Genomic DNA, 21,733 nt, shown 5'->3' on the forward strand with positions numbered 1-21,733 from the left:
ACAGAGTCCTAGCTAGGCCCCATGCGAGGACACAGGGTCCCAGCCTCCCCTGTGGTTGGGGAGGTCCCATCCTGGCCCCCTCACCCTGTGTGATCTTGGCCGACACCATCTCAGTGATCTGGGAGGTGAGTTTCTGTAGGAATTCCTCTGTACCCACCTCAGTGAGGGACAGGTGGCTATGGGCCTCCTCAGCCACCAGGGCCTCCCCTGGGGGGACAAACACAACACTGTGGGGTCATGCTTCCCCCAAAAGTTCACTGCAATTCTCCTAGGGGCTGATGGTGAGCAGGAGACCAGGCCCTGGCAGGGAGACCATGAGGTGGTGCCAGCAGGAAGAGACCAGTGAGGTCAGCAGGATGCAGAGCCTGTGACCAGGGATGAGAATGAAGGGAGCGGGTCTGGACAGAAGAGGCAGCAAGTGGCCAGAGAATGGCAAGCACAGCTAAGGGGCAGCAGGTGGCAGGCAGGGCTGCAGGCAGATGGTGAGGGAGCTGAGGACAGGGCTGCGCAGGGTCCAGCCTGGCATCAGGCTTGAGGCAGGGTTGGGGCTGTGGGGGCCGAGGTGACTTTGTGGCTCTTCTTAACATAGCCCACTGGGCATGGGCCCCCTGACCACAGAGGTCAGAAATAGCTCTGACTCCAACCAGAGCTGGGAGCTGGCCATGAGAGGGCAGGAACCTAGAGCCCAGGCTGCTCAGGTCCAAAGGGCGGCCTCCCCTGCACCCAACCCGGGCATACCTTTCCTCTGCCCAGCAAGGCCGGTGAGACCAGCAGACTCTGACATCTGTGCTGAGATGGCTTGGGTGGTCCTGAGGGGAGGAGGGGTGTCCTGCAAGCCCAGCTTGGACCCCACCACTCTGCTCCCCATAGAGGGGGGCCTAGGGGCCAGGACACCACAATCAGTGGCTCCACACCAGAAGGGGCCCATAAAAACTTCATTTGATAGTGTGGAGAAGCTGCACAGGGAAGGGGGTGGCCACCCACAGGGCTACACCACCCTAGCCCACTGGGTAAGTCAGTCAGGGCACCCACTCACCCCTGTAGGAAGGTAGAAATGAGAGCCTCCTTCATCTTCTCCTGCTCCTCCTCCTTGGGCACTGTCCAGAGATCCAGGGGAGCTGTCAGGACCAGTCCTGTACTCCGATACCTTGAGTCCTGGGCTGGGACCCCTACCCAGGACATCTAGACCACCCTGGGGGCCCTGCCTGCACTGTCCCTAAGAAGCCCCTGGCAAGGGTCTGTGCCTAAGCGCCCACCTCCCTGTCCACTCTCAGCAGTTGGTCACCCATGGGGTTGGGGGACAGGCCTGCCCTCCAAGCACCATCGCTCAGAGGGGCTGAACAGAGGGCTCTGGGCAGGGCCTGCAGGCCATCTGTGCACCATGCAGGCAGGGCTGAGGTTCCAGGCCAAACTGGCCTGCACCACTGGGCCCAGACTGCTCTTGGGCTCTGCAGGAGAAGGATCACAGGTGGGTGAAGGCCATACATCCCAAGCTGGTCCCTCACCACACCCAGGCTCCCTACTCACTGCCTGAGACATGCAGGCTGGCAGAGCAGAGGGCCTGGCCAGCGGCCTTGGTGGCAATGCACGTGTAGGTGCCCTGGTGTTGCCGGCCCACATCTAGCAGGACCAGGCTGTGCTGCTGAGCAGAGCTGGCCATAGTGTAGCCTGGGGTGTTTGGGCCAATCCACAGCACGCCTCTCTCGGCCTCCTCCTTGAGCCAGTGTATGGTGGGGGCCTGGCATCCTGTGGGCAGGAGAGGGCTCAGTGGGTACACAGCCCCACTGGCTATGGGCCTCCAGAAGAGGGTGCTTGGCAAGAGTGATATGAGGGGTGGAGCAGGAGGCCACGCAGGGTGGCATGGGTGGACTGTGGGAGGGTGGCATGGGGACTCTGGGGGGGTGATCTTTCTCCGGGGAGTGAGGATGCCCACCTTCCACCTTCACCGAGAATGTGATGCTGGAGCCCCTCTTCACTTTCTTGGGGGTGAACCTCTCCAGGATGCGGGGTGGCACCAATTGCTCACACACATCTGGGAGAGCAAGGACAGCCATGGAGACACCCGGCACCCCTCCTTCAGCTCCCACGTCCTGATGTCCTTGTTCTGGGAACCCCAGGTAGTTCTCTGCAACCTGTGCCTGTGGCCCCAGAGAGCCCTCTTCCTGCACCTCCACCGCTACCAGGCCCAGGGCTGGTCCACTCTGGCCTCACGCCCACAATCCACCCAGCCTCTGTCTGCCCATAGGGCCATCTCACCTGATGCTGACTTCTCTTCTGGTTCATCAGGACCTGAAAAGTGCAGAGGGAGTCAGATGTGCAGCATGCACAGATTCCCTTGCTTCCCTACATGTGGGAAGGTCCTGGTCCTACTGCCCAGTGGGGGGACCTGGGCATGGCCCCACCCATGGTCAAAGGTCCATTACCCTGCCTGAAACTTTGGCCGGGAGGCCAAAGAACTCACACTCCAGTGTACATCCGTGTGACATCCCCACCCTCCCTGTGCCCACTGGGAATCTGGGGCCCCGCCTAGAACCACATGGGCACTGGGAGATGGCAGCTGGGGCTGCACCCTGAGAGGCAGGAGGAGGACCCAGCAACAGTCTCTCCACAGGACCAGTATGGGTCAAACTAGGAGTCAGCTCTCAGTGCTCAGAACGTTTGGGAAAATAAAGACACAGGAGTTTTCTTGTCAGAGCTGCCACTGGGGCTTTGTGCAGGTCTGCTGGGCCCAGTGTTCGTCCGCTTCCCCCAAGAGCCTGCTCATCACTCAGGGCGTCCAAGCCCCACTGGGCACCCGCTCCTGTGGGGCAATTCTGCCATCTGTGCCACTGTGCATAGGGCAATGGGCTGGGCCCCGGCCTGATGGGGCCTGGCATGCAGTACATGTGGCACTGCTCACTCCTTCAGGGCACACACCTCGGACCAGCAGATGGGCAGATGAGTAGGCAGCACCAATAGCATTGCTGATATAGGCTGCATACTGGCCCACGTCCTCCCGGGTGACAGAGACGATCTCCAGGGTGTGCAGTGTCTTCTTGTCAGCCATGCGAATGTGGGCAGATGTAGACAGGGGCTGGCCATCTTTGAACCAGTACAATCTGGGGACTGGGTAGCCTACCCCATGGAGGAGAGTGGTCAGCACACGACCATTCTCAATGGGCACTATACTCTTTCGATGGGAGACAGACAAAGGCCCAGAAAAGAGGTTGCTCAGAGGCCAGCGAGCCTCTGGTGTGGGGGTGGGGTGGCAGCCTCTTGTTGCCCAGCAGCAGGCACACATGACCTCCTGACCTCCACTGGTCAGGCCCTTCCCACATGTGACCAATGGGAGACAGCTCCTGGCCTCCCTCCAGCTACGGTGCCCACTCCCCAGCACCTCACCTTTCACTTTGATCTGAAATTTGGCCAGGCGTGTACCAGGGGCCACCTGGAGGTCCCTCAGCTCCTCCACCACCTGGGGCAGCTGCCCCTCATCTGATTCGGTTCCCTCTTGCTCCCAGCTGGCAAAAAAGACAAATAAGGGGGTAGCCATAAAGTGGAGCAGGCTGAGGGTCCAGGCAGGAGGGCCCACGGGGTGAAGGTCAGAGGCGGATAGGTTTGAGGTTCCCTGTATGCTGAGTGGAGGAGCAGAGGGACAGAAACGGCCAGGGTCTGACTGAAAGCTGCAGGCTTGGGAAAGTCAATCTAAGCCACCCAGTCCAGATCACCACTTCCCGGGAGGCCCTGGGCCGCTGTCTGTGTGGCCCCACCTAGACAGGTATCCCTGGGCACTGAAGTAGGATGAGGTCTCCGTGGCGTCTGCGGCAGTGTCGTAGTCTGTGCTGGTCACTGGGGAGGAAAAGTGAGTGGAGGAGGCTCAGGACTTTGGGATTTCAGGGGGACACGCCGTCCTGGGCCTGCCCACCCCTGCTGTTCCCAGCCTCGTTCTTCCACACCAATAACTAACTGCAAGCCTCTTAGGCCCAGCACAAAATGTCATATGACCTGAGTCTCCAGAAACAGCAGACAGGGACAGTGGCAGAACCTTCTGGTTCCATCCCACCAGGGCATGAGAGGTTGGAGACACAAGCCTCAAAACCAAGAGAAAGAGACTTGAATTTCTGGCCAAGAAGGGGCAACAAGCTGGACTTCCACCACTGTGGGCCAAGCGAGAGTCCCCAGAGTGCCCATGCTGAGACGCTACCCCAGCAGGATGGTTGGGAGGTGGGGCTCTGGGCCTGGGGCCAGTGGGAGCTGAATGGCAGCTGCACCTTAGCCAAGGACCCGAGACCCCTGGCCCTTCTTGCCACATTCTCAGTGACATTCAGGTAAAATTGGGGGACTTTACAAGATTTCTTAGACAATAAAATGGAAGAAAATAGTCTTTTACAAATGGTGTTAAGAAAGAGTGAACTTGGAGCCTTACCTCAAACTCACAAATTCCCTCCAAGGGAACCAAAGACCTCAACTTCAGAGCTACCACCAAGTTTCCAGAAGAAAGCACACATGTGGGTCTTTATGACTCACATCAGGCAGCACTTGCATACGTGTGGCAAAGCCCAAGCAGGCAAGAAAGAGCAGAGACCCTAGCCTTCATCAGGCCAGACACAGTGCCCCCAAAACATGGCCAAGAAAGGGAAAGACCGAGGTCATGCCTCTGATGCAGCCCGGAATCAGAAACACGTGAAGAGCTCTTTCAGCTCTGGAAGGAGACCAGCCATCAGTGCCCACCATGCCACAGCTCCAAGCATGCCTGTATGCAGGGGAGCCTCCACCACGACCCCACACACACCAGCAGCAGTTCTGTGGCCAGGGCACCTGCCAGCTGCATGTCCTCTAGCCCAGCTCAGCTCTGACCCTGTTTGCCTGGGGACAGGCAAGACAACCTGCTTCAGAGGCTAGTCAGAAGCCCAGGCTCCTCGCTGGGGTGAACCCAGGGGATATAAATCAGGACCCATGGTCTCCCTGGGGCAGGATTAACCTGCCAGGGCAGCTCACAGAAGCCAACCAAGGGTCCTGTTGCCTAGGCTGAAGGTGTTTTAAGGACACCTCAGGAGCAGCCAGATGTGAGATCATGTCGGGCAAGCTTTGGTGGGCACAGCCCCTGCCAGCACCTCTGTTTCCATCAGGCCGAAGTTCCCTGAGGCCCACAGCCTGGGCACCCTACTCCAGCTGTGTCACACGCCATCCCCAGTGGATGGGGTGGGGCCCTTTCCAGGCTTCCTGTCAAAGCTTGGTCTTCCTGGCCAGCCTGCCCACCAAGGCTACAGGGACCCTGTAATTAATTGGTGTCTATTTGCTAATTAGACACCAGTGCTACAAGTTCAAGTATGGGGGTCAGGGGTCAGGGCGTGCTGTGAGGGTGGCTCTGCAGTGCCTGGGCTGGGGGCAGTTGCTTGGAGGGTAGAGGGGGCCCGCTAGATCCCTGCCTGCTTCAGCCCAGGTTCCCCACCCCTTCTCTTGTGCCACAATGGGGTGGGGGCTGGAGCTCTCCTCCAGGAGAGGCAGGCACTACAGATCCGGTGTCTGCTGGACCCAGTCCTGGAGAGAGCCATCACCCCCTAGCATGTTTTGCCTGCCTTGGCTTAACTGTTCTCGTGACTGCTGGGCCAGCTGAGGGCAAAGCAGGGAGACAGTGGTTGGATGGAAGGAAGAATTTCCCAGTTACCAGGGGGCCCTGTTGCCTGTTGCCCTGGAGTGTACTCAGAGCCTCACTGACCACATGTATGGGCTGTGCAGCCTGGGAATCCCTCCTCATGTCCCCCTTTCCACCTCTTCCCAGGGCCCCCAACCATGCAGGTGACCATTGAGGATGTGCAGGTCCAGGCGAGTGGTACGGCACAGTTTGAGGCTGTCATTGAGGGGCACCCACAGCCCACTGTGACATGGTACAAGGTAAGAGCTGGCCCAAGGAGGCAGGGTGGGACCCTCAGAGGCCGGAGGCACCTGTGTGTGCATGTGTGTACGAAAACCGCACCACACAATCCTAGCTGTGTGGCCCCTCCTGCAATCCCAAGCCCATCATGGCTGGGCATGGGGCTGGACCTGGGGCCGACACACAGCAGGTGCCAGGGAAGGGCAGGTGGGCCTGATGCTGGGATGGGCTGATGGCGTCCTGGCCTGCTGGTGTTTCAGGACGGTGTCCAAATGGAGGACAGTGCCCGGCTGAGCCAGCAGAAGGATGGCACCACTCACTGCCTGATACTGAAGGATGTGGCCCAGCAAGATGCAGGCGTCTACACCTGTCTCGCACACAATGCTGCTGGCCAGGTGCTCTGCAAGGCGGAACTGCTGGTCCATGGGGGTAAGCCGCAGAGCCTCCCAGGCCCAGGGCCGCTCGGTCTCCACATGGCATCCCCAGTCCCCACAGGGACCCCAGCTCAACGTTCCCATGGGCCACAGACCCAGGCCCAGGGAACAGCTTGCCAGCTCCACAGTACTGGGGACGAGGGCCAGGGCAGTGCCTTTGCCGTCCTAACTACCTTCTGTGCTGACCACAGGAGACAGTGAGCCAGATTCAGAAGAGCAGAGCCATTGAAGGAAGCTGCACTCCTTCTACGAGGTAAAGGAGGAGATTGGCAGGTACACTCCAGCCCTTCTGGCCCCGGGGATGCCCAGGACCTGTGGCACAGCGTCACCATCCTGATCCCCCTCCCTCCTCCCCAGAGGCGTGTTTGGCTTTGTAAAAAGGGTACAGCACAAAGGAAATAAGGTATTCTGTGCTGCCAAGTTCATCCCCCTGCGGAGCAGAACTCGGGCCCAGGTGTACCAGGAGCGAGATATCCTGGCCACGGTCAGCCACCCGCTGGTCACTGGGCTGCTGGACCAGTTTGAGACCCGGAAGACCCTCATCCTCATTTTGGAACTGTATCCTTTCTTCTCCTGGCCCCTTGGGGTTTGAGGAGGGGTACAGTGGCCACCAGGCTGGGGATTGGAGGAGCATATGCTCCCTGGGCCTGGCAGGTTGTGACGGCCTCAGCCCACCTTCCTGTGGCCAATGCTGTGTGACAAGCAGCCCTGTTCCTGACACTCCTGATGGTATTGGGCAGGGGGTTCTTTCTCTCTGAGGGTTGTCCATGGGGGTCACCAGGCAGGGTCAGTGGTTGAGCTGCTCCTGAGGGTCCAGATGTCCTCGGTGGAGATGGCCAGGGGTCTCCTCCCATGGGTGACCTCTCAGATGTCAGGCGAGGTGTATCCTACACAGGTTACTCCAGGTTTTTGCCCACTGCCCATAGGTCCCTGACTGGGGTCTCAGTGTGGCCTTGTGGCTGGATCTGCTCCTGTGTTCTTGTCTCTCCCCTGAGGAGGGATTTGTGCAGACAGGCCAGGTGCCCCCACCCTACCACTGCCCTGTGGCCTCAGTCCCTAGGCAGCCCCCATCATCTGGGCTGGATGCTGTCTGGGGTTCCAGGGGCCCATGGAACCTCCCCTCAACCTGAGCACCAGTACCCCACCCTTGAGACCACAGAAACCCTGTCCTGGCCACCTCCTGGTGGGTTCCAGCCTCAGCTGCTTTCCTTGACCAGGCCCCAGGTGCTCATCAGAGGAGCTGCTGGATCGCCTCTTCAAGAAGAGAGTGGTGACAGAAGCCGAGGTGACCCTGCACCTGCCTGCCACTGGCCTGAGCTGCATGCGGGTCCCAGCCCCACCCAGACACAGCTGCCCCAAATGTGGCCCAGGCCCCGCCTCTCTGGATCCCAGGCCCCGTGGCTACCCAGGCTCTGTGCCCAGCTGCACTGCCTGGCTTCCTGCACACCTTGCTTGTTCCTGGGGATTTCTCTGGCTTTGGCACTTAGGGCTCAGGGTGCCACCTACCCTTTGGCACTTAGGGCTCAGGGTGCTACCTCTCCTCAACCCCTTTGGGCTTGTCCCAGGTGCTAGACTGGGGCACTCAAGCAGGATGAGTCAAGGTGGAGGGCCGCGGCCCCTCCCTGAGCACAGCATTTGCCACAGGTCAAGGTCTACCTCCAGCAGCTGGTGGAGGGACTGCACTATCTGCACAGCCACGGGGTCCTCCACCTGGACATAAAGATTCTGTCCCTTGGGCCCCTCCAGAACCTGGGTGGGAGAGGGGAGCCCTGGGCCTACAGGATAGGAAGGGACAGGCCTACCATGTCCAGTTTCCTTGACAGGACTTGCTATCCTGCAGGGACTGGATGCACTGCTAATTGGCAGCTCATCCGTGGGCTCTGTCTGATCTACAGAACTTCTAGTTTCCCCCTCACCCCCCTCTCCCATTGTGGCTTAGCTTCTACAGATCAGAAAAAATATTTGACCTTGGATTTTTAATCCTAATTTTCAACTCTGTAGAAGAATTTGGCTCCAAACCTTTCCAATCAAAAGGGTGATTATCTCCTCCATGGGACACAGTCTCCCCTTTAGATACAGCTGACTTATGGAACCAGACCAGAAATACCTGTCACTTTCACAAATGGAGGGGGAGAATGGCTCTACCACTGCCTCTGGGTCCAAACCCATCACTTTGGATCCACTTTTAAGAAATCTAATATCCAGTATGCTAATGAATTATTTTCTCAATTAATTCCACTAATTAGTCATCCATTCTTGCTCTGCCAGAATCCCTATCTTTTTACCATCTAATCATTCATTGCCAACAAGCCACATATTCTACCTCCCTAGAGGGATGCATTTACACTGGGTAAATAAATGGTTAGGGTAATCTCATGCTGCCTGTTCCAGCTTCCCAGATCCAGTTCACAGTACCAAACATCAATATTAACCATCAAGGGAAAATATGCTTCTTTAAATAATCAGGAGAGAATCTCCTACTCTATCTGGAAATTTCTCTGTTCTGCTAGTTCAGTATTGGCAGTCAACAGACAATGGCACTCATTATTACTACTACAATACTAAAAGGCATTGTCCCTATAGCTAAACCATCATCTCTGACACCCAAATAATCAGAATTTTTTAGCAGAATTTAGTGTCCTTGCCTCACCCCCCAACAGCATCTTCTGCTCATTTTTCGCCCAATACTGAGGTTTTATCTGAGTTCCATGGTGATGCCAAGACAGGTAAAGATATTCTTTAAATCTTCCACCTACTCCCTTCTTTTCTGAAACTTACACATAATCAATGTTTTTACTTATTTTGAAAACTCTCATGCACCAGGTATAGTGATAATAGCTTTAAAAAGCATTTACCTACTTCCACCCTTAAATCTTTATGGGTTGGGGTTTGTACCCCCATTTTACAGAAAAGAAAAGCTGAGGCTCGGTCCCCTGCCCAAGGTCATCCCGGGCAGGGGCTGGGATCCAGGTTTGACCTGGATATCCTCTGTCCTCCGCTTGCTGGGTTCTCACAGTGCGTGCGGGCGGGGTGCGCTCCTCGGGGCTGTCTTCCTTGGAGGACGAGCCTCTGAGAAGAACCAGTCCCCTTCCCTGTCTTCACCACGCTCCCGCCACTTCCACCTGGCAGCGGTTCCCGGAGACCCTACTCACAGTCCCTCCTCTGGGGCCAATTCAAACTTCCCCTCGGTCCCCAAAGCAGGCACCGGCTGGCTGACACGAGGAGCCGCCTCCTCCCCGCCCGCAAGGCTGGGAGCCGGCGAGTGGAAGAAAGGAGGGCGCGGATACCCCGCTTCCCCGGGCTCGGACTCGGGGGCCAGAGGCGGCACGACGCTGCGGGGGAGTGGGCAGCGCCGGCGGGCCAGGGGTCGGCGGGACCCGGGGACCGGGGAACCGGAGACCCGGCGCGGGAGCGCGGCTCGGGCGGGCAGGGGGCTCCGGCGCCGGGGGAGGATGCGCGGGCGGCGGGGCGCTGCCGCCGGCGCCAGGTCGGTGCGCGGAATGCCGGGAGCCGCGCCGGGGCGGGGGGAAGGGGTCCGCGGCGCGGGGGGGAGGGGGGGAGGGGTCCGTGGCGCGGGGGGGAGGGGGGGAGGGGTCCGCGGCGCGGGGGGGGGGGGAAGGGGTGGGGGTGGGGGAAGGGGTCGGCGGGGCGGCGGGCGGGGCCCCGGGGCCGGGCGCAACGGGCGGGAAGGTGCGGCGGCCACAGGCGCGCCGGCCCGGGTCGGGGTCGGGTCCCGGGAGGCCCCCTCCTACCTTTGCCGGGCGCCACGTAGACGGAGTAGAGCAGCGAGGACGAGAGCGAGAAGAAGAAGAGTGCGGTGAACAGCGAGCGGCGCGGCAGCCACAGCAGCCCCCGGCGGGCGCACATGCTGCAGCCGGGCGGCCGCTCGAGGGCCAGGCCTGCTCCTGCCGCTCCCGTGCGGCGCCGCCGCCTGGGCCTCGGCCGCCGCCTCCCGAGTCTCGCGGGCCGCCACCGCCGTCTTGCCAATCCCAGCCGACGGCCGCTGCGGGCCGGGCCACATGAAGCGGGCGGGGCCGCGCGGCCTGGAGCCAGCGCAGCGACGGGGGCGGGGCGGGCGGTCGCACAGGGGCGGAGGGGCGGGGCCAGCGCCGCCCGGCACCGTCGCAAAAGACCCACGCTCTCGCTCGCCACCCGACCCCAGTCGCCCCCGCGGCCGCGCAGCGGCTTTAGGAAGCTGTTAGAGGTACAGTAGTGAAGGATAAGTCTAACCCCACTCTTGAGGTAGTGGGTTAGAAGCACAAATGTACTCCAAGTAGGCCATGTGGTACAGGTGCCATGGACCATATGTAGCTGCCGAGCACCTGAAGTAGTGTTAACTGAGTAGTGTTAAACAGTGTTAACTGAGATATGCTATGAGTATAAAACACTCACTGGAATTACACAAAGGATGTAAAATTCCCAGTGCTATTTTTTCATGCTGATTGTATCCAATCACATTACTTTGAATATAGTCATCCCTCTGTATCTGAAGGGGATTGGCTCCAGGACTCATTCCAAGCTAAAAATCTGGGAATGCTTCTATCTTTTATATAAAAGTATTTGGACATAAACTATGCATATCCTCCTGTATGTTTTAAATTTCCTTTAGATTTATAATACCCATTATAAATTAATATTATGTTATTATATATTTACATATTATATTGCATTGATTAGGGAATAATAATAAGAAAAAAATCTGCACATGTTCAATAAATATGCCATTTTTTCCCTGAATATTTTTTAATCCTAACTTAGTTGCAGAAACCACAAGTATGGAGGGCCAACGCTGTTTGGTCAGACAAGATGTATTGTTAAAACTGATTTTCCCTTCTCCCTTCTGCTTTTCTGCACTTGGCTACAGAGACCTCTGGTCACAGGCTGCTTACATTCCATTTGTACTTGAAAGAGGTACAGCTGTATCTACTCTACAGGATGCTCCGGATGAGTGAGGGTTCCAGCCACAGGGACAGAGAAGGCCTGCAGAAGGATGTGACAACAAAACTGTCATCTGGATGGCAAGTAAGATTTAGGCCAAGAATAGGTCAGTGGTGGGGTTGGAGGATAGACTTGAAGGCAGAACAGGGTATTTAGAGAAGGCCACCATTTGCAAAGTCAAATCATCATGATTTTCATTTATTAAGTAGCAGGTTGCAGCCACTTTTTAAAAGTGGGCTTTCTCTTCTAATGCAAGGCTTTGATGGCCCCTTTATTGGAAGCCTGGCAGCAGAAGGGTGGGCCTCAGTGATGCCAACTTCCCCCATATGGGCTATCCCCCCTCATATCTTAATATGAGATAAAGCTCATTTTAGGAAAGGGTAAATTCTCTTAGACCAGAGGAAGAATAGTGACATTGAATTAGCTAGATAGATGGCAACAAGTAATCTGAGTGATTACCTTGGACTTGGGCTGGGCAGGCACGTCAGCATTGGCTGGAGGACTTCTGATCATGCAATTTATCCTCATCCATGGAAATGAATATGCACTTAAAAAGTTGCAGGAGAATATTTTAGTGAAAAACAATAGAAAATTTTAAGACAGATTAAGGTTTAGTGTCACAGAAGATTATAGTGTGAGCAGACTGTCCTCCTAGGGATCAGTTTAACTGTTCACGACAGGAGGAGATGTGAGCTGCAAGGATATTTGACATGAGAAACATGAATTTTCCCTCTGAGTGTTGACTAGCATTTGCAAGTACCAGAAGATGAGATATGAAATGTACTGTCAAGCATTTAGTGTTCAAAATATAATGCATTATTTTAAGTTGAATTTTTTGCTTTCTGAGATCCTCATTCTCAATTTGTCCACCTCTGGAATAGATAGATTGGCCTCATATGGTGCCTTCCCAAACCCTAATGGCAAGCTGCTGCAGCAAAAAAAGGATGGGGCTTTCCAAAGCCACTTACTCCTGCCTGTTCCTTGCCTCCCTGGATTAGAGGCAGAATGGTAAGTCCAGCCACACTGTAACAAGTGAGGGTCATTGGCTTACTCTGTCCAGTAAGATTTGGGCATTAGTGTCTAGGGAGAATGTTCTCCCAGACAGAAGAGCCAAAGCGCTACTGGCAGGGAACCCATACCCTTTTCCTCCCTACCTCCTCCAGCCTGGTGTCCAGAAGGAGGACACACATTCAGCAACAATGCAAAATGCTTCCATGAGGTCAGCAAAGGGCAACTTTCCCCAGATGCCCAAGACACTTTCTTTGTCCCAGTGCATGAACCAAGTTTCTGAACCTCCCTATAATTCTGAAGGGGAAAATCTTGTAACAGCAGGGACCCACAGATCTGAACCTTAGTGAAATAGTTAGGGTGTCACTTGTGGAAGTGCAGAGGACCTGTGACCATGGGCTCTCAAGCTAAAATCAGGATGAAAAGTGCAGTTTTATAGAATCCTGTTTTAGCATGGCCTGTTAAAGCCAAAGTACTTCGAATTTAGAGCCCAAGACTTACTTACTATTGCATGACACAAGCCTCTGTGGTGTGGCTTCCCTTCCCACATCTGAAAAACAATTAATGTTAGTTTTAATACTTAAGCCAAGAGATTCCCCCCGCCCCAGCCTACTCAGACACACCATGTGAGTGTTCACTGCTGCTCTTCCTGGATCTCATGACTTTCTTGCAGCCCTCCTCTCTAAAGCCCAGCTTTCTCTGGTCATGTCCAAATATGAGGTGTTGCTCAAACGATATTTATTATATGAATCAATGAATGAAATAAAACAATTGAATGTGAAACACAGAAGAGGTTTTTTTTCTGTTTTTTTTTTATTGGTTGTTCACAACATTACAAAGCTCTTGACATATCATATTTCATACATTAGATTGAAGTGGGTTATGAACTCCCAATTTTACCCCAAATGCAGATTGCAGAATCACGTCGTTTACACATCCACAATTTTACATAATGCCATATTAGTAATTGTTGTATTCTGCTACCTTTCCTATCCCCTACTATCCCCCCTCCCCTCCCCTCCCATCTTCTCTCTCTACCCCATCTACTGTAATTCATTTCTCTCCTTGTTTATTTTCCCATTCCCCTCACAACCTCTTATATGTAATTTTGTATAGCAATGAGGGTATCCTTTCATTTCCATGCAATTTCCCTTTTCTCTCCCTTTCCCTCCCATCTCATGTCTCTGTTTAATGTTAATCTTTTCTTCCTGCTCTTCCTCCCTGCTCTGTTCATAGTTGCTCTCATTATATCGAAGAAGATATTTGGTATTTGTTTTTTAGGGATTGGCTAGCTTCACTAAGCATAATCTGTTCTAGTGCCATCGATTTCCCTGCAAATTCCATGATTTTGTCATTTTTTAGTGCTGCGTAATATTCCATGGTGTATAAATGCCACATTTTTTTTATCCATTCATCTATTGAAGGGCATCTGGGTTGGTTCCACAGTCTAGTTATTGTGAATTGTGCTGCTGCTATGAACATCGATGTAGCAGTATCCCTGTAGCATGCTCTTTTAAGGTCTGCAGGGAATAGTCCAAGAAGGGCAATAGTAGGGTCAAACGGTGGTTCCATTCCCAGCTTTCCCAGGAATCTCCATACTGCTTTCCAAATTGGCCGCACCAATTTGCAGTCCCACCAGCAATGTACAAGTGTACCCTTTTCTCCACATCCTCGCCAGCACTTGTTGTTGTTTGACTTCATAGTGGCTGCCAATCTTACTGGAGTGAGATGGTATCTTAGGGTGGTTTTGATTTGCATTTCTCTGACTGCTAGAGATGGTGAGCATTTTTTCATGTACTTGTTGATTGATTGATCCTCCTCTGAGAAGTGTCTGTTCAGGTCCTTGGCCCATTTGTTGATTGGGTTATTTGTTATCTTATTGTCTAATTTTTTGAGTTCTTTGTATACTCTGGATATTAGGGCTCTATCTGAAGTGTGAGAAGTAAAAATTTGTTCCCAGGATGTAGGCTCCCTATTTACCTCTCTTATTGTTTCTCTTGCTGAGAAAAAAACTTTTTAGTTTAAGTAAGTCCCATTTGTTGATTCTTGTTATTAAATCTTGTGCTATGGGTGTCCTATTAAGGAATTTGGAGCCCGACCCCACAATATGTAGATCGGAGCCAACTTTTTTTTCTATCAGATCAGAGTCTCTGATTTGATATCAAGCTCCTTGATCCATTTTGAGTTAACTTTTGTGCATGTCAAGAGAAAGGGATTCAGTTTCATTTTGTTGCATATGGATTTCCAGTTTTCCCAACACCATTTGTTGAAGATGCTATCTTTCCTCCATTGCATGCTTTTAGCCCCTTTATCAAATATAAGATAGTTGTAACTTTGTGGATTAGTCTCTGTGTCCTCTATTCTATACCATTGGTCCACCCGCCTGTTTTGGTACCAGTACCATGCTGTTTTTGTCACTGTTGCTCTGTAATATAGTTTGAAATCTGGTATCGCTATACCGCATGATTCACACTTCCTGCTTAGAATTGCTTTTGCTATTCTGGGTCTTTTATTTTTCCATATGAATTTCATGATTGCTTTATCTATTTCTACAAGAAATGCCATTGGGATTTTGATTGGCATTGCATTAAACCTATAGAGAATTTTTGGTAATATCGCCATTTTGATGATGTTAGTTCTGTCCATGTACAGGGTATATTTTTCCATCTTCTAAGATCTTCTTCTACTTCTCTCTTTAGGGTTCTGTAGTTTTCATTGTATAAATCTTTCACCTCTTTTGTTAGGTTGATTCCCAAGTATTTTATTTTTTTGAGGATATTGTGAATGGAGTGTTTTTCCTCATTTCCGTTTCAGAACTTTTGTCGCTGATATACAGAAATGCCTTTGATTTATGCATGTTGATTTTATATCCTGCCACTTTGCTTAATTCATTTATTAGTTCTAGTAGTTTCTTTGTAGACCCTTTTGGGTCTTCTAGGTATAGAATCAAATAGTGATAATTTAAGTTCTTCTTTTCCTATTTTTATGCCTTTAATTTCTTTTGTCTGTCTAATTGCTCTGGCTAATATTTCAAGGACTAAATTAAATAGAAGTGGCGATAGAAGGCATCCCTGTCTTGTTCCAGATTTTAGAGGGAATGCCTTCAACTTTTCTCCATTCAGAATAATGCTAGCCTGAGGCTTAGCATAGATAGCTTTTACAATGTCAAGGTAAGTTCCTGTTATCCTTAGTTTTTCTAATGTTTTTAACATAAAGGGATGCTGAATGAGGGGAATGACAGCCAGGGTTTGTGGCGCTGTCCTCATGGGCTGGGTGCTGTCACCGGCAGTTCACATCATGATCTCACTTAACCCCATGCTGCCCAGGTGCATCCCTTGGCCCTGCTCGCGGGTTCTCCTGCCTCGAGGGGGCTGCACTAGGATCCACTACGTGGGTTTGTTCTGTGGATTCAGCAAGTTCACCCACGAGGTGCCCAGCTCCAGGGAACCGCACAGTGAAGATCGGCTGTCATTTTTTATTACAATTCCTCAATTCTGAAGCCCAAAAAAGACTATGAAAACCAACAGCTTCCACCAAGTCTGATGCTACGACTCATTCTAGGACAAATCCCGGGCTGCTCTGAGGCTACTTGGACTCTCGTGGAGCCCTAGTTTGAATAATCATGAGTCACAGAAATGGTGATGGAACATGGTAGGATACGTGGCTCATAAACCTCACCCCCCCCTCTGAAATCTAAACATGTCTAAATTTGGAAACAATGACTTCTGCCCAAAGATTATGGACTTGTGATACCAATCCTCATGACAACCCTTAGGCCAGCCCTACGAGATCTTTATTTTGTAGACAAGGAAACAGGCTCCTGACAAGGAAACAGTCCTGACATGAATCTTGTTTTTCTTTTGTCATGATGCAATTTGCCCAAAGCCACCAAACTAGGAGATGGATGACTGAGAACTTGAACTTGGGTGGGCTGACTCCATGGGTGTCTAGGTCCTTTTTCTTAGGGGATCGCCTAGTGCCCCCATTCTGAGGACCAGGGAGGCCCTTTGAGCAGGAAAAGGCTTGGTGACTCCTATCCTGCCACCAATGAACTCTGTGTGACCTTGACAAAGCCCTTCCTCCTCCCAGGACCTGTGCCTCCTGACTTGTAAAACAACTGACAACACTGTCTTTGAGGTCCCTTAGCTGCTGGTCACATTTTCTCTACAGCCTTTGAAGAGGAGTCCCGCCTGTCGCATTGAAAGTAGGCATTCAGACCCTTGGGGAGGTGCAGTGGCGCCAGGTCCCATCCTGGAAATCCTTTGAAATGTCAGGCTGGGCAGGGAGAGTCTATGGGATGGGGGGTAAGGAGAAGGCAGAAAAAATTCTGAATGTCCCTTGATTCTGAGATGCAAGTGCCACGTCATTGTCTCCACCCCTTGGTGAGTGAACCTGCCAAGGACACTGCCTTCTTACTTTCCCGGGTTTCTGAGGCTATTTCAGCAAGAGCCAGTCTTGCCAGATTGAATGGATTTCTTTCACACACTTAAAAGAAATGTAAAACCCAATCGTTCCACTGTCTTTTGAAGTTTTATTACCTAGTTTTGAAATGGTGAAAACTGGCCCAAGATAAACAAAATTCAAAGAAAATAAAAATATGTAGGAAAAATAAGTTGGTCCCTCTCGGGGACTGATGTCCCCCTCCTCAGAGGCACGCCCAGCTGTAACATCTCCATCCCCGAACACTTTTGGGGTCTGTGAGTGCTGTTGGGATGCTCTGGGCAGCAGGCACAGAGCTACACGTGACCTATATGTGCATGATTTCCACATAAGTACTTGGGCTGTCAAGGAGTCCCCATGGATGCACTCAGGGGCATGTAAATCCAGAGAACCAGATTCTGTTCTTCCTTTGCTCTGGCCATCGTAGCAGTGAGACTTGTGAATCCTGACACTGGGTGAGTGAGCACCATGTGCAGCAGGAGTGTTCTGCAAGTCACCTCTACACCAGGACAATGAACAATACCGAAGAGATCGTGATCGACATGATCCCCTCCCACGGAACTGAATGAGATGGATTCCCCACTTCAGCTTCCCCTTAGGTGACACTGCCCATGGCCCCCCTGTGCCACCTGACACCTGTCCTGGGAGTGCGGGGCAGTCGGGGACAGTGGTCTGCTTGCAGCTGCAGGACCTTACCTCTGCGGGGGGGCTGGGGGAGCCTATGACCCTGAGGACACTTGGCTAGGGCTTTGGCAGCTCTCACCAGTTGAAGTCCTGGCGTAAGCTTGTAAGCTTCGTTTCTTTAGGGTTGATCTACTTCCACATTTGCAGGAAAGCTGGGCCGGCTGAGTGATCGGATGTGAAAAGTGAGCGAAAGAGAGAAATCCAAAGTGATTTGAATGTGGTTTTTTTTTTCTTTCTTTTTTTTTGGCTTAAGCAACCAGTTGTTTAGAAAATGAAAAAAAAATCAGTTTGGGGGAATCAGAAAGCAAAAGTTCAAATAAAAAAATTGAGGTTCCTATTAGACAGCTTCTGGACAGGCAATCCAGGCATCTATTATCTCCTCTCTTGCTGAGAAGTCCATCACACATTTGTAGGTTGTTTTTGTACTTGTAGCCAAAAGCTTCCCAACAAATGCAGTATATGCATATGTGTGTGTGTGTGTGTGTGTGCATGCGCGTGCATGTTACACACACATATACATGTAGATGCCTCTCTTTTTTTTTTAACAGTACTGGGGATTGAACCCAGGGGTGCTTTACCATGGAGATACATCCCCAACCCTTTTTGAAAATTTTATTCTAATTTGTTACATATGATAGCAAGATGCATTACAATTCATATTACACACATATAACACAATTTTTCGTATTTCTGGTTGTACACAATGTAGAGTCACACCATTCGTGTCTTCATGCATGTACTTAGAGTATTGATGTCCACCTCATTCCACTGTCTTTCCACCCCCATAATTCCTTCTTTTCCCTCTCTCCCCTTTGCCCTATCTAGAGTTCATCTAATCTACCCATGCTCCCCATTCCAACCCCATTATGAATCAGCCTGCTTATATCAGAGTAAACATTCAGCATCTGTTTTTTGGGGGGGATTGGCTTACTTAATGTAGCATTATATTCAACTCCATGCATTTACTTGAAAATGCCATGATTTTAATCTCTTTTAATGCAGAGTAATATTCCATTGTGAATATATACCACATTTTCTTTATCCATTCACCTCAAAAGAGCATCTAGGTTGGTTCCACAGTGTAGCTATTGTGAATTGTGCTGCTATAAACATGAATGTGGCTGTGTCCTTGTAGCATGCTGTTTTTAAGTCCTTAGGGTATAGACCTAGGAGTGGGATAGCTGAGTCACATGATGGTTCCATTCCCGGTTTTCCAAGGATTCTCCACACTGCTTTCCATATTGGCTGCACCAATTTTCAGTCCCACCAGCAATGTGTGAGTGTGCCTTTTCCCCCACATCCTCACCAACACTTATTGTTGTTTGTGTTCTTAATAGCTGCCATTCTGACTGGAATGAGATAAAATCTTAAAGTAGTTTTGATTGCATTTCTCTAATTGCTAGAGATGTTGAACACTTTTTCATGTATTTGTTGACTGATTGTATATCACCTTCTGAGAAGTATCTGTTCAATTCCTTGGCCCATTGATTGGGTTATTTGTTTTTTTGGTGGTAAGATTTTTGAGTTATTTATATATCCTAGAGGTTAGTGCTCTATCTGATGTGAAAATTTGCTCCCATTCTGTAGGCTCCCTATTCACCTCACTGATTGTTTCTTTTGCAGAGAAGAAAGCATTTTAGTTTGAATTCATCCCATTTATTGAGTCTTGATTGTAATTTTTGCGCTATATGAGTCTTATGTTGATGATTGGGCCTACTTTGAAGTCTCTGGTTTAATTCCTAGGTCCTTGATTCACTTTGAGTTTTGTGCATGGTGAGAGATAGGGGTTTAATCTCATTTTGTTGCATATGGATTTCCAGTTTTCCCAGCACCATTTATAGAAGATGCTATCTTTTCTCCAATGCATGTTTTTGGTGCCTTTATCTAATACAAATGTAATTATGTGGGTTTGTCTCTGGGTCTTCCCCAACCCTTTTTAAATTTTTTATTTTGAAATGGGTTCTCCCTGTGTTGCTCAGGCTGGCCTCGAAGTTGCCTCAGCCTCCTGAGTAGTTGGGTTTACAAGGTGTGTGCCATCGTGTCCAGCTCTACACATCTGTCTATCTGTCTATCTATCTAAATACGCCTGAGACTAGTCAACAGCCTGGCCTCTGGGGCAGAGAGGTGGCAGGAGGATGGGGGATGGAGGGACAGTTGGGAGACTTACTTTTTCTAGGAATTTTTATTCTGCTTGAATAAAGAAGCAGCAGAGCCATCTGACCTGAAGCTGGCCTGGCTGGAAGGAGGCCCCCAGGTCAGTCCTGTCCTCTGCCTCTGCTGGGTGATTCCTCTGTGTCTCACCATGGCAGCGCTCTCTCTCTCTCTCTCTCTCTCTCTCTCTCTCTCTCTCTCTCTCTCTCTCTCAATATTTTTTAGTTGTTGATAGACCTTTATTGTATTTATTTGTGTGTGTTACTGAGGATCGAACCCAGGGCCTCACACATGCCAGGCAAGCGCTCTACCACTGAGCCACGATCCCATCCCCCATGGCATCTCTTTTGACTGAGCATCACTAAGATTCCCGTGGCCAAGAAAACTGTGCACTCTTCATTCCCTCCACTATGGAAACCCCTATGTGGTTAAAGCTGCAAGTCCTGAATGGGGGCCGTGTATAGTGGCGCACACCTGTAATCCCAGCCGCTTGGGAGCCTGAGGCAGGAGGATCACAAGTTCAAAGCTAACCTCAGCAACAGTGAGGTGCTAAGCAACTCCGTGAGACCCTGTCTCTAAATAAAATACAAAATATGGCTGGGATGTGGCTCAGAGGCTAAATGTCCAGAAGTTCAATCCCCAGTACAAAAAAAAGAAAAAAGTAATAGTCCTGGGTGGTCCCCAGACGACACATCTGTCCCACATCTGCTTTCTTTTGTAATACCAGATTCGTGGGACCCCATTAGACCTCCAGAAGCTGAATCCGATGCAGTCACACAAGAGTCTTTATTGCAAGCTCGAGCCTGGACTCACAACCGTTCCCGACACAGCAGTCCTAGGGAGTGAGTCCCAGTCCTTTGTTCAGTGAGATTTTATAGGTTTTGGGGGGATACTCTATGCATAACAACAACATACAACAAATCATTCCATACTGCAGGAAAATCAAACAACAACTCTTAACATTGATTAGCACATTCACTGGCTGGAACAAGTTGGGTGGGGTGATTGGTTAGTACAAGAAGGGGATTCCTTTGAACTGGTGGGTTTAGGCCACGAGGGGAGTACGTGCTAAACTACATGGTTTCCCAACAAGTTATCAACCACCATAAACTACTGGGGGGTCATCTGGCATCCCAGGTTATTTCCCTGTCTCATGCTTTTTGGTGGTTGCTAAGAGGTTGCTATGGGTCCTCACCTAACCTAACTGAGTCAGAGACATCTGGCACTGCAGATCTCTCCTGTTATTTGCAGACAAACAACTCAGCAGGGTGGCTATCTGCCTAGAAAAGCTCTATGGATTTTTCCAAGGACAAGGATCATGCCCCCTTCCTTAGGACAGGCCTTGGGGTACAAGCTGCTGTTATTTATTTTCAAAAAAGGAGTCACATTAGTTTCTCACTTTCACTTAAGGACGAGAGCTGCTTAGGACTCCAGAGAGGTCTGGGTCCTACCCCAGCTCCATTGTCACGTCACTGATGGTAGTGCTGTGTGTCTTTGGGGAGATCATTTACCCCTCTGGGTTTGGGTTTGCTCCTCTGCAGCAGCTGTCTTGCAGGATGGCTGGAAGTGTCAGCGCTGTCCTTCAGACTGGAACATCTCCCCAAGGCCCAGGTGTTAAAGTCCTGGTCCCTGGCGTGGTGAAGGTGTGGGTGACGGAAACTTTGTGAGCTCGAGCCTCGCGGGAGGCCTCTGGTCCCTGGGCATGCCCTTGAAGGGGACTGCGGGCCCAGCTCAGCCCTCTTCTCCTGTTTTTCACTTCCCAGCCCTGAGGTGAGGGTTCTGCTCCAGCATCAGCCTCCATCATGATGGGCCGCTTCAACAGCTGAGCCCATTGATCATAAACTGAACCTCCAAAACTGTGACCAAAACAAACCTTTTCCCTTTATAAGCCAGTCATCCCAGTTATTTGTTGCAGTGACAGAAAGCTGACCAACACAGTCGGAGACTTGGCAGGTCTGAACTGTTGGGCTCTCTGCCTCCTGGCAATCCATCAATCAGTCTGCTCCCGTTGCTCCCACTCCCACGCCCCCTCCTCTCACTGGGCCTTCGCATATGCTGTTCCCTCTACCGGGAATGCTTTTCCCTCCCTCTCTTTGCCTAATTAATGACCACTTATCCGTCAGGATCTCTAGCACTTGACTGCAACCTTCATGAGGGCAGGCCTATTTTTGTTTCAACATATAATGCACCTGGCGCTTAGCACCACTGGCATTCAGTCATCGTT

The 21,733-nt window shown here is 51.3% G+C and overlaps 1 protein-coding gene across 1 annotated transcript in view; it reads right to left on the reverse strand.

Moving 5' to 3' along the window:
* Positions 1 to 21,733, reverse strand: part of LOC144372717 (obscurin-like) — a 78,362-nt gene that overhangs the window by 22,191 nt on the left and 34,438 nt on the right. The window contains 10 exon segments of the mRNA XM_078035999.1: positions 85 to 207; positions 739 to 809; positions 1,037 to 1,097; positions 1,528 to 1,746; positions 1,934 to 2,032; positions 2,257 to 2,289; positions 2,917 to 3,114; positions 3,382 to 3,500; positions 3,750 to 3,828; positions 10,041 to 10,483. Coding sequence (XP_077892125.1) covers positions 85 to 207; positions 739 to 809; positions 1,037 to 1,097; positions 1,528 to 1,746; positions 1,934 to 2,032; positions 2,257 to 2,289; positions 2,917 to 3,114; positions 3,382 to 3,500; positions 3,750 to 3,828; positions 10,041 to 10,483 — 1,445 coding nt within the window.

The sequence above is a fragment of the Ictidomys tridecemlineatus genome, unplaced genomic scaffold (genome assembly GCF_052094955.1).
Source record: "Ictidomys tridecemlineatus isolate mIctTri1 unplaced genomic scaffold, mIctTri1.hap1 Scaffold_149, whole genome shotgun sequence".
Classification (NCBI taxonomy): domain Eukaryota; kingdom Metazoa; phylum Chordata; class Mammalia; order Rodentia; family Sciuridae; genus Ictidomys; species Ictidomys tridecemlineatus.